General features: G+C 42.7%; 1 protein-coding gene across 1 annotated transcript in view; it reads left to right on the top strand.

Annotated features, from left to right (window-relative positions):
* Positions 1–13141, top strand: part of LOC126278177 (polypeptide N-acetylgalactosaminyltransferase 2) — a 1159679-nt gene that overhangs the window by 1130155 nt on the left and 16383 nt on the right. The window contains exons 9-10 of the mRNA XM_049978078.1: positions 2346–2449; positions 11600–11819. Of these exons, the coding sequence (XP_049834035.1) occupies positions 2346–2449; positions 11600–11819 (324 nt within the window). The remainder of the gene's footprint in view (positions 1–2345; positions 2450–11599; positions 11820–13141) is intronic.

Here is a 13141-nt window from a genome sequence, read left to right as displayed (position 1 = left end):
ATTACAAGTCAATAGCAACGAAACAGGAGAGTGCTGCAGATGACGAATGCGCTCTTGATTGAAGGGCTCCTTTTGATATAAAGACACTGAATTTTGGAATATATGTTTGTAACTGTGCTCTGGAGTATAATCTTATATTAATGTGAAATCGAGGCCCTGAGAAAGCACAAAGATGTGTTTAAAAATTGTGTTGCAGGAAGATGTCAAATATTGTTTGGAAAATAAGTGGAACAAGTGGATACACGGCTTGGGGAGGAAAGATCCTTAGAAGTAGAAAGCAGGGATTGGTGGGCCATGTAGTAAATCATAATACGAAGGGCGGTCGGTAACTAATGCAACACTACTTTTCCTCAAAGCAGGTTAGTTTTATTCAGAACACAAAAACAGCATATAACTCCCCACTCTTTTGCCTACAAACCATATTTTTCAACATAATATCCTTTCCATGCAACGGGCATACGCCATCTTACTAGGAGGGCTTTTATACCCACATGGTAACACTCTATTGGTCGACGTCGGAGCCACCGTATTGCTGAATCGATAACCTCATCATCATCCAAAAACTGCTTCGTGCAGAGTGCATCCTTCGTTGGGACAAACAGATGGGAGTCGGAAGTGGCGAGATGCAGGCTGTAGAGTGGATGAGGAAGAACAGTCCAGTGAAGTTTTGTGAACTCCTGTGAGGCCTTGCTCTGATACGGAGAAAGAGAAGTTCGTGTGCATTTTCAGTTCTTGTGACTCACTCTGAGGATGGCCGGACGATACGCGGCCGACATATCAGTGGAGGAAATTTTATATGCGCGGCTGCACGCCCAAAATGTAATGGACGACCAAAGAAGTTCGTTTGCATTTTTGTAGCGACAATCACTCTAAATTCGTATTTATTCAGTTTTCTGGGTGTAGCAAAATACATTTCAGAGTTGATCGCTGCACCTTGAGAGAGGAAATGAAACAGAATAACTCCTTCAGGATTCCAGGAGACCGGCTGAGGGTGCGGCTTTGAACATACTCTCCGGAGGAGAGGTGGTGTATTGCCACTGGATGGATCGCCGTTTTATTACCAGTTTGAAGTGATGAACCCCTGTTTCAGCGGCTGTGACGATGCTTTACAAAAAGTTCTGACGATCAACCTCGTAAAGCGCAAGCAACTCCGCGCAGATGGTCCTTCGCTGCTGTTCATGGACTTTTGTTAGGCGGCGAGGAACCCAGCGAGTACACGCATTCGAGTACCCTAACTGGTGGACGAGTGTGTTAGCACTACAAACAGAGATGTTTAGTTGAGCAGCGAGGTGTTTGATTGTGGTCCGTCGATCATGTCGAATGAGAGTGTCCGCACTTCCCATCTTGGTTGAAGTCACAGCTGTGTGCGGCTGGCCGGCATGCGGGAGGTCGGACAAGTTTGCGCGACTTTGTTGGGATGATGACAGACGCCTCGCACAACGACTCGCAGTGCTTTTGTTGACTACCAGGTCTCCATAGATATTTTGCAAGTGCCTATAGATATCTGCGATGCACTGGATTTACTCCCAAAAGAAAATCAATCACAGCCCTCTGCTTGGAACGCACCTCTGTTACAAATGGCATTTTGAGGGGTACTTATAGTGCCGTCACATATCGGAACTTAGTAAAACTACAGGTGCCGAATCGGGAATTTTCCATTATGTCTCACAACAAATTCTGCATTTTTTCAACCGAAAGGGTGGCCGAGAAAAAATAATTTTGCTTTACTTATTGAAGCCTCTCATATTAATGATTCAACGGTCTCTGGAGGAACTCTGAAATGTTAAGAGCACTGTGCGCAGCGTGGTTATTAAGAAGTATAGTCTACCAGATGTATGTAACTCATCCTGATATAGGTTTTCCGTGATTTCCCTAAATCGCTTCAGGCAAATGCCGGGATGGTTCCTTTGCAAGGGCACGGCCGATTTCCTTCCCCATCCTTCCCTCACCCGAGCTTGCGCTCCGTCTCTAATGACCTCGTTGTCGACGGGACGTTAAACACTAATCTCCCCCTCCTCCTCCTCCTCTTTCCAAAAGGCTTGGAGTCGCCAGAGAGCGGGGAGTATTTCTGACTTATCTGAAAAACTGCTTCGTCTCTGCAGTCTGTTGTTTTTGTTCTTGTTGCTTAGCGACACATCGATAGTACTATCATATTGTAGAATCACGGAGACTTCAGACAACAGAAAACATTATTGAATCTACAGCCGGTTGTTAATCCGCCGCTGCTAGTCTCTTTCTCAATTCCGTGTTATTAGTTCTTGCTCTGTGTGTGTGTGTGTGTGTGTGTGTGTGTGTGTGTGTGTGTGTGTTTGTAACAGCTGACAGACGCTGTCTTTGTTCTGCAGGACTCCTATGATTGCCGGAGGTCTGTTCGTCATCGACAAAGCCTACTTTGAGAAGCTGGGCAAGTACGACATGATGATGGACGTGTGGGGCGGCGAAAACCTCGGTGAGTACCTTGAAAAAAAAAGAAAGTTCAGTCTTGGTTTCTTCAAGAAGCCAACAAAGAACAACTCAGATAATCCCTTTTCTACACCATTGTGAATCATTACTGAACAATTATCTGGTTGTACAAAAGCTGTAGATAATGTGAAGATCGTGAAGTTCATTTGTACAGACAGACGTGGAATTATTTTGACAATAATACTTTAGTTTTTCTCCCTTAACGGCGAGATTTTAGTAATCGGCAATGACACGTAACAATCCAAAATTGTGTTTACACAGACATCTATTTAAATGCATATTCCATCTCATCTGTTCATAACAAGTGTAACAAGCACTGCGAATTATGCTCCAACTTCCCCAGTCCACAATTCAGCTCTGCGAACGTTAAGAACAACCCGGAGAAAAGTTATACTCCTTGTCTGTGAAAACGTAGCCGTCTCAAGAAAAAAAAAACTTTCTCTTAAAAAAGATGGAAAGAAAAAAGTTACATGTCTGTGCTTCTTCGCGAGAATCTCATGATGCTGCTACCCAAGTTTTTTTGTTACTAATGTATCGCACAGTGTATATTAAGATAATACATTTCTGCTATGTAGATAACTAGTGACTCTCTTGGTTCTACGAGTAGAAAAAAGGCCGTCGTTTTGCTTCTTCCTTTGTCGATGCAGCCGCTAGGCCAATGGGGAAAGCCGATAATATATAAGAGGGTCACAGTAGATGGGTCATGAATTTTCTCCCGCTAGAGGAAAAATTTTCTGGTCCTCTATTGGTTGCTAGGAGATAAAGACTACAATGCTTGTGGTGCTTCCTTAAAACACAATTCTATTTCGGGGATAGGATTTTCGCACGGGAAAGGCGATAGGATGGTAACATTATCACGGAAATTACTGTTTCCCTATAGTTGCTGCATTTGGGCCCTTTCTGCAGTGTTATGACCAGAATGCAGCCGCTTGTGGCTCCCTAGCCGAGAGCTTTCTCTTGTTGTGCACTGAGGATGTTGTTAGAGGGGCAGTTCTTGTCATGAGGGGGTTTATTAAGGATAGCAGTGGGCGAACGAAGGCGGACGTGTGAAACGGAGCGAGCTGCGCAAGGGCGAGTTAGCACAACCTTGTGGCCTCTGGTTTCAGAAGCGCTGTGCTTGGCCACTGGAGAGGGTTCCAGGTAGCTGAAAGAAATTTTATTACTTGAAGGGTACCTTGCTATTAGTTACAGATCCTGTTACTTCTTTACGAAATTTTTTAACGAGTGCTTTGCAGTTGAATGAGAGTAATACCATTCACTGGTATAGAACTAAGAAAACAGATGATACTTGATATTCACGAACTAATCGGCCTCTTGCACAAATGAGGCAATTTATAGAAAACAGATGAAATCTACTGTTCACGATTAAATCTGACTCTTGCACAAAGAGTCAAATTATGTATTCGCATTGCGACTAGACTGGCCCTTTGCGATTCTGACTGGTCTGCAAATCTACTCAGTGATCGATGATGCTGCTAAACGTGTCTTCAACGCGACGCAACTGTTATGCCTATGACTCAATAATAAATTCTAAACGCATATTGTGTTGGAAATATTTGCTTTGTTCATTTGAAATTATGTACTGTAACACTTCGTTCACCTCACAATTAGCATATACACGATTCTGTCAGAGCGCTATTTACGAACACAGCTCTTCAACTAATGAATCACGTATCCAGGGAAAATGTGGTGCATCTGTCAAAGCAATCTCCCACAAGGATGTAGAGCGAACTAATAGCGAATAATGGTCCATTGTTTAAGTTTCCTATCACGTAGACATGAGAGCAGACATAAAAGAAATTACATAAGAGATTGAAGAGCCCATTCTGACGTAGTCATTTTTCCGTCGTTCCTACGGGAATTGAATATGACAGTTGTGTATAATATTGCTTATAAGTAGAGGAGAATTCTGCATATTAGCTGGCTTACAGTACCGACCACTACTGTGATTTCTCTTTCCGCCTCCAAGTGGGAGAAGTGTTAGTGAGCAGAAGGAAGAATGTGCACTGGAGTCTTCTCATCAGTTCTTTGTCCGTCCACAGAAGATGTTTTGAGGTCTGTGGTACCTGTTTTTGATATAAGTGATTAATTTCGTAGCTGTATTTCGGTTTTATGTGTTACGTCGGAATGGAATTTAAGAAACGTTTCGTGATAATTTCTTTAAAAAAAAGTACAGTATAATTAGGTCCTACTGCCTGTCTGTCGTGCAGTACCAACCACTCACTTGTCTTTCATTATAGGCCACAAGTAATTTCTATTCTTAAATTACATTTTCTTCTTCCTGTTACTATTTTTCAGATTGAAAAGGAGAAAAAAGTGAGAGCAAAACGAGCTGAAGATTGCATGAAAATAGCTGTGAGCAAGGATGTTCGCGGGGGAGATAGCTGAAACGTTTTCAGCAATTATAAAAAACAAAGATCGCCAGCGAAGGTAATTAAAAGCAGGAAGAAATTTAGTCCGAAAGGAAATTGAAGGAAGCTGAGCTCAAGTCTGGCATTCCATAATAGCACAAAAACACAAAACGGGACCATGGAAAGCCAATTACAAAGCAGCGAAGGAAACTGGAATTTTCTGGAAATAATGGGTCAACAGAAGAGACTGAAAAGTGCAGTATGTGTTTGGCATCACTTAAAGAGGACTGCGTGATGAGTACCAAATTTAGAGGCTGGGCACTGGGCACATTTTGGACGTTGTGGCTCAAGAGAATATTTCCTATTTTATTTTCTATCTCTGTAAAGCAGTGAAGTAAACATTCGTCAACTGAACTGAGACAGTAACACTAATTTCTCATGCTTTTGTGTTCTGGTAGTATTCAACAAGTATCAGTGCGGAGTACCATTAACAACCGAAACTGCAAGCCATGTAATTCTTGCTGTCTTACTTTCGATATAATTAAGTACTATAAATAAAGAAGAAACCTACGGCATGTTCTTGAGGTAAGAGAATAGCATGTTAATGTTCCGATTAACCAACACAGATACACATTAAAGTCAAAACACTTAAGCCGGTCGATACTGCGCTACTCTGCTCTACCTACCACCATGCGCTGTGCAATAGTTTACGGAGAATGCATGTAGCTGTAGTAGAAGAGTTGAGGAAATAAGTTTCTACTTTATAGAATACGACATGCATGAGAGGGTGCCTTTTGTACATTATTGTATTAACGATCAAAGTCTTTATGTAACAACCTGACATACATTACTCGAAAAAGTGAAGTGGTAATCTCGCCCTGTGGCAGCACCGTTGTTCTTCCCTCGAAAAACAGGGGAGAGGGGGGGGGGGGAGGGGGCAGTACTGACGTACACTCCAGTACTCCTACAAGTTTATCACCACGTATACACGCCACACTGTTTGCCGAAGTCGAAAGTATATTTTCGAAATTTGAATGCGTCGTTCGCTGTCTTGTTAGGCCGGAATCTACTTCACTAACTGGATCAAATGTCGGTTTGAAAGTGTCACATGTCGAACCGAATTGATTACGCAAATCTGATGTACCGATTTAGTGAAGCGAAATTATCATCAATTTTGTCCCTTTTTTGTAGTAGAGAGAGGAGATTGTTCAAGAAAAGATGTTTAGAAATTTTATCCACGAAAGTCTGTTTTAGTATTCTTCAGATCACACGCATAATGGAAAATGATTGCGAACTGATCGCAGGTTGAACATTGTTGTAGTCAGATATTTTTGACGTTTATAATGGCTAAAAATATGCCGAGCGGATAAAGACATTGCGAGTAATCAACAAAAAGTATTTGTCATGATGCTGTACAGCATAAAAGCAGTGGCATGGGGTAGGGGTTAAAACATACTCGTGAGGTGGAGTTCGAATCCTTTCAGTTGTTTTGAAATTTTTATTTTTGAATTTTTATAAAAAAAAGACTTGATTCACTATTTTACTCAATTAATTGCATTTTCTTGTAGTCCATAGTCGCTTGATTCAATCATCGCATTAACCTTTTTATTTGCTCACCACATTGCAGATGGTTTCAGAACATCGTTCCTTTACTTCCCGTGTCAAAGTATCTAATGTTCTGTCACCAGCAAATGATTGTGCACGAGAGCGTTTTGTTAATTCAGGAAATATTTCAGCATATGTGCGTCTTGTTTCGTCAAAGAAGATAAAACTGATACTGCTCAAATAAATAGACTCTTCGTGTTTTTTCCTTCGCTCCAACGCCAAACCACTGCATCTAAACAATCGACAGTTTAAAAGGAAAGCAGAAACATCGTAATTGCCGCATTGCAAGCATTTTGCTTTTTGAGCCATATATGAGAAGTGAACCAAAAATGAAACCGGTCACACCGCCTACATGTTCATCAATCGAATGCTGACCGGCATTTTCATTGACAATACTCCTCGCACACTATCACTTTGCCGATACGTATTTACCGTGTAATGTGCGTGAATCTCGGTTCCATTTAAGTAAACCACCGGTAGATTCCATTCTGATGCTTCTTTCGTCCATAAAAACCTAACGTAGCGTGCCGTTTTGGCAACTGTCCCGGCTTTCGCGGAAAACGTTCATCTTGTCAAATTTTAAAACTGAATCTCACAGATAAGACAATTTTTCTAACACATCCCCTGCCAGGCTTGAAGTTCAGTTCTTTGCGGCGGAAGCTGAATAGTTTTCGCAAAGTTAGTATTTTTTTTTATAACGTTCGTAAGTGACACAACATTACTCATATCGTTTGTGGACCATCTGTCGTCAGCACCTTGATTCTAGTTCTTGGCGTAGAAACCTTAATTTCACCCTGCCTGGGTTCGTGTGCTTCTCTCCGTCATTTGCAAACCATCGTGTTGCTCTGCTTTAACATTTTGGCTGCACATTCCGTCACCTTCTCCGCGGCACGAAAAATCCCTTCTCTCCCACCGCCAACAAATTCCATGACGTTAACCGCAGGGCGTTGCGCGTGCCCTTGAAGAATTTTTCCGTGTCACCTTCTACGCTTGCAGTGCGACGTAACAAGGCGCAAAACTTTAACTGGAATGTGGTTGCACGTAGTCGCGCGCCGCCATTAGTTCCTGATACGGGCTCATTACTTGATACGGCCGACTTGCTGTCTGAAGTTTCTGTAAATGTGTTCATCAAAGGAAGTATCTTTATTCGTCTTCGAAGTAATCTCTATCGTCCACAGTATACGTTTAGCAAAGGTTATAAAGTTTCTGGAAACTATTAGCGAATAGATTCTTATGGATCTGATCGGCCCAACGACAACTTACACGTCTGGATGTTCGTCGTACTGTGATAAAGACATCTGCGCTTTGCAAGTATATTTGTAGCCTGCCCTTACTGTGGATCACTTGTGACGACGTGGATCTGCAGTAGTTACAATATGTAATTTATTTGTCTGTCTGTTTATGCGACACAAATGGGGAGCAAATCTTCTGATAATTCAAATCTGTGCGAGTAACAGGGACAATACTGTCCATGTGAAAACCCAGTTTCTCCGATACCGGGCCATAAACAAGTGGTGCATTTTGTTCCAGCATCTGTTACTCGCGATCGACCTTCAATGTCGATGCGTTCGTTAACGTTCGCGTCTGCAGCTGAGTGGTCAGCGCGGCTCACTGCCATGCTAAGGTCCGTTGTTTGATTCCCGGTACTGCCAGGGATATTTCCCTGTAGGAGGATTGGAACTGGGTGCACTCAGGTTCCTGATACCAATTGAGGTGCTACTCGACCGAATAGCAACGACTCTTGATCATGAAAACTGACAACAACCAAGAGAGCGGTTCGCTGACCCCACATCCCCTCTTAAAGCATCCAGTGCCGCTACTGGCGGAGGATGACACAGCGATCTGTTGGTGAGAAAGGGCCCACCACAGCTTGTGAACGGGGCTTGCCTTTACGTTACGTTTGTTATTAAAACTTGGTACAATACCAACAGTTTTCCTGTTCCTTACAGTACTGCCGACATCGCGTAGGTCTCCGTTGCTGTTGTATTGTGGAGTGTAACGAGGCTTAGTCCTTACGACTTGGTCCTTCGTTCTCACTACGCTCCTCATCCGATAGCGGATACGTATGCTTAAGTGTGTCTGACGACACGTGATTTTTCTCGGCGTGTGTCTCTACAGCCAGAATGTAAGCCCTTTTATCCGTGTCTGCTTCTATATATCGATCAGCGGGCAATTAACTTCTTTTGAGACCCTGTCTCATAGTTTGCAGTTTGCGCTTGTACTGCCTCAAAAATTTGTTTACGAAAGCGAGTGAAGCAGTCTGATATGTCACAAGTACTAGCTAGCACACGCTCGACAGTTATTCGACCATTGCCATAGCGGTTCTCGGAAACTGTTCGTTTTAAGATGCGGGTGAGAGCAGTACTCATTTGAACTAGCATCATTATAATACTAATAGGATTACAACAGATCAACATCTGGCTCAAGGCGAGGAATATATTCCCTATTTGTATTAATTTCCCTGACAAACCCCGACTGCTCTAATTTTGTACAGTGTAACTGGTATGTTAACAGCTGACTTCGTTAAACAGTTAATATACTCGGCCATTTCCGTACCATTTTCGATACTCGTTTCATTATTCCTGTCGTGTTGATAATGCCAGTTAGATCATTTACCTAGTTTGACTTTCTCCGCCTCGAATTTTCAACACGTAGAAATACCTTCCTGGACAACAAGTAATCTGTTTAATCGTCTCTTAGAGCGTGATCGTTACAGCTGGTGACACGGAAACTATGCAACAGGTACTCTGTCTCACGAAATGAGGCCATTTGCAACTAGCAAGGATCCGTCGGATTTGATTACAAAAGTCATTAGTATGATCACATAATAAACGTATTCCACTACAGCTGAATACCTGTTTTGATTTCACAGTAATTATCAAATCTAAAAGTGTAGCAGATGTAATGATTATACGTCTACGTAAGACTGATAAATATTTTAGACCTGATGATAGCTGCAAAGCCGAAACCGGTAATAATTTCTAATAGAATACTAGGCTGTTATGTCATCAAGAAGCTACACATTTTGTAGCATTCGAGGATGACACTTTCAGCGATGTTAATGATACATTCACATAATGTGCGCCTATGCATACATCTTGATCGTGACATACGCACGTGGCACAAAAAAATTTTACTCCATTTGTTTGCTAACGGTTCATGATACCGAGGTTTTCGGTAAATGGCGCTATCCTTGTCTAAGGGCATTAGAGGTCTCTCTTGCACAAAAGTACCCGGAAAATGTGGTGGTGTTAAAAGGCAAGAGGCAAGGCGTCCGACACCTGCTGTTGCGGTGTAAACTCCTCCATGTGGGGCTGTCATGTCAGTATTAACGCCCAACATTGTTAGAATGCCGTTAAAAAGAGTATCGCGTTGTATTAGAAAAAAAACTCCTGTTTAGTGTTTCCGTTTTAGAACAGACAGCATTATTACTAACACAAAAAATTATATATATGGCCCTCACTGCCTATTATAATTTACGGAAAATCTCTTTTTAGATATCTTGAACCTTCCACGAGGTAAAAGGAGTGCAAATTTTAGTTGCTGTACCTGTATAAAAGATGAAACAAAACGATACCGACAAATTTTAAAGAACTGTACGAGGGTGTCTTCTTCTTCTTCTTCTTCTTCTTGTGATAATTTGACATTTGGCCTTATGGTCTGTTCTGGGCTCACCATCTCATCCTCGGTCTTCCCACAATCCTTCTTCCAGTAGGTTAGTAGCCTGCCGCTTGCCGTCGAATTCTCTGGGGGGCCTTCGCAATACATGCTCTTTCCAATCTTGCATTTGTTGGATTACTTTTCAGTTAACTACTGTTGTAAGTGAGGGAGAGCGAAACAATATGTTTTGTACACGCATCGATATTTGTGAAATCTTGTAATTCTTAATTGAGTTCAATAAAATATATACAAGACAATGGCTTTACTCCCAGTTCTTTTCATATTTTTTCATTTCTTATTTTATGACACTTCGATTGATCTGAAGAACTTTGTTACAGATTTTTCGAGCTGTCTTACGTCTTTTGATCTCCATGTCCAACTCTCGGCCCCTTATAGTAATGATGGTAGAGCATTATTTTATTAAATTTTATTGGGGTTTCTCATCTGGTTATACCCTTTATGTTTTTCTTCTCGTGCCACGTAAGCGTTGATATACGCTATTATTCTTATTTGTATATGTCTCTTCTACAAAAGTTATGTCATGTGCTAGATACTGGAAGTGGAGACTTGTTCTTTTATTGTGTTATTGATAATTGTCATAGATCTTATGTGGTATTTTTCTAAAGAGCCCATTGTTTTTGTTTTTGTTCTCAGATTATAATTTAGGAATATAGTGTTTAATCTATGTACCGTTATTTGTAAATTGTCTTCCCTGACCTGTGTAATTAATTGATCGTCGTAAAAAGCATCGTAGTTGGAAGTTCACCTGCCCAATTCTTGTATCTAGAGCTAAGTAACCAATGTAGATGTTGAACAGTATTGGTGGCAAGTACAGCGTTGCCTTACTCCCTGGTCTGTCTCTCTTTTTGGTGCCAGCTATTTACCAGTACCTGTTCGTATTTTACTGTCTTGAGGGACAAATAAGGTTAGGTGCCCAAGTCACGACATGACATCCGGAAAACGGCTGGGAAAGTAAGTTCTAATTCGCCCAGAGTCTTTGGCGATCTCGTAACAGCGTCGAACTCGTTCCATCGCACTTTGTGAGATTGTTGGGTTTTTCCGCTGTGCAAAAGAATTCTGTCTACACTTTAACCATCTCTCTGTAACCACTGGCATACGACTACTGCAAGTACTGCCATCACGTTCTCCTCCATAGTAACACTAATATAGAACACCACTTGGCTCAAAATGTGTTAGTAATTGGAGTCTGTATTGGTGTTCAGAATGGTTCAAATGGATCTAAGCAGTATGGGACTTAAGTTCTGAGGTCATCAGTCCCCTAGACTCAGAACTACTTAAACCTAACTAACCTAAGGACACCACACAAATCCATGCCCGAGGCAGGATTCGAACCTGCGACCGTAGCAGCAGTGCGGTTCCGGACAGAAGCGCCTAGAACCGCTCGGCCACAGCGGCCGGCCCTATTGGTGTTCCATCAGGTGATTTATCATGCGCCAGCCACTAACAGTGGTGGGTTGCAGAGAGTGTGTGTGAAGCGCCGCCTGTGTGTCGTGTTGCAGAGATCTCGTTCCGCGTGTGGCAGTGCGGCGGCAGCCTGGAGATCATCCCGTGCAGCCGCGTGGGCCACGTCTTCCGCAAGCGCCACCCCTACAGCTTCCCCGGCGGCAGCGGCAACGTCTTCGCCAGGAACACGCGGCGCGCCGCCGAGGTCTGGATGGACGAGTTTAAGGAGTACTACTACAGCGCCGTGCCGCTTGCCAAGAACATCCCCTACGGAAAGTGAGTAGCGCCGGCGCCGGCCGAGAAGCTACCTTGTGGGAACCCACTACTGCTCTAGCGGCACAACTCGTTCGCATGGTTAAAATAAATTAATATGGAAACTATTTGATCGGTAGGGCGAGGAAGGGATATGAAAGGAATAGGTTGCACATTACCGAAGCTATACCGTCCGTCCTTGTCTCTCTTCCCTGGTGAGTATCCCAACGTAGCGGAATCCACTCAGCGACCGTGAAATACAGGGTGGTCCATTGATCGCGTCCGGGCGAAATATCTCACGAAATACGCGTCAAACGAAAAAACTACAAAGAACGAAACTCGTCTAGCTTGAAGGGGGAAACCAGTTGGCGCCATGGTTGGCCCGCTAGATGGCGCTGCCATAGGTCAAGCGGATATCATCTGCGTTTTTTTTTTTTTTAAATAGGAACCCCATTTTTAATACATATTCCTGTAGTACGTAAAGAAAGATGAATGTTCTAGTTGGACCACTTTTTTCGCTCCATGATAGATGGCGCTGTAATAGTCAAAAACATAATGTCTCACAATTTTAGACGAACAGTTGGTAACAGGTAGGTTTTTTAAATTAAAATACAGAACGTAGGTACGTTTAAACCTTTTATTTCGCTTGTTCCAATGTGATACATGTACCTTTGTGAACTTACCATTTCTGAGAATGCATGATGTTACAGCGCGATTACCTATAAATACTACATTAATGCAATAAATGCTAAAAATATTGTCCGTCAGCGTCAATGCCTTTGCCAATATGTGTAACGACATTCCTCTCAACAGCGAGTAGTTCGCCTTCCGTAATGTTCCCACAAGCATTGACAATGCGCTGACGCATGTGGTCAGGCGTTGTCGGCAGGTCACGATGGCAAATATCCTTCATCTTTCCCCACAGTAAGAAATCCGGGAACGTCAAATCCGGTGAACGTGCGGACCATGATATGGTGCTTCGACGACCAATCCACATGTCATGAAATATGCTATTCAATACCGCTTCAACCGCACGCGAGCTATGTGTTGGACATCATGTTGGAAGTACATCGCCATTCTGTCATGCAGTGAAACATCTTGTACTAACATCGGTAGAACATTACGTAGGAAATAAGCATACATTGCACCATTTAGATTGCCATCGATAAAATGGGGGCCAATTATCATTCTTCCCATAAGGCAGCACCATACATTAAGCTGCCAATTTCGCTGATGTTCCACTTGTCGCAGCCATCGTGGATTCTCCGTTGCCCAATAGTGCATATTATGCCGGTTTACGTTACCGCTGTTGCTGAATGACGCTTCGTCGCTAAATAGAACGCGTG

Source organism: Schistocerca gregaria, chromosome 6, assembly GCF_023897955.1.
Source record: "Schistocerca gregaria isolate iqSchGreg1 chromosome 6, iqSchGreg1.2, whole genome shotgun sequence".
NCBI classification, from domain to species: Eukaryota; Metazoa; Arthropoda; class Insecta; order Orthoptera; family Acrididae; genus Schistocerca; species Schistocerca gregaria.
This window is presented reverse-complemented; position numbering and strand designations above follow the sequence as displayed.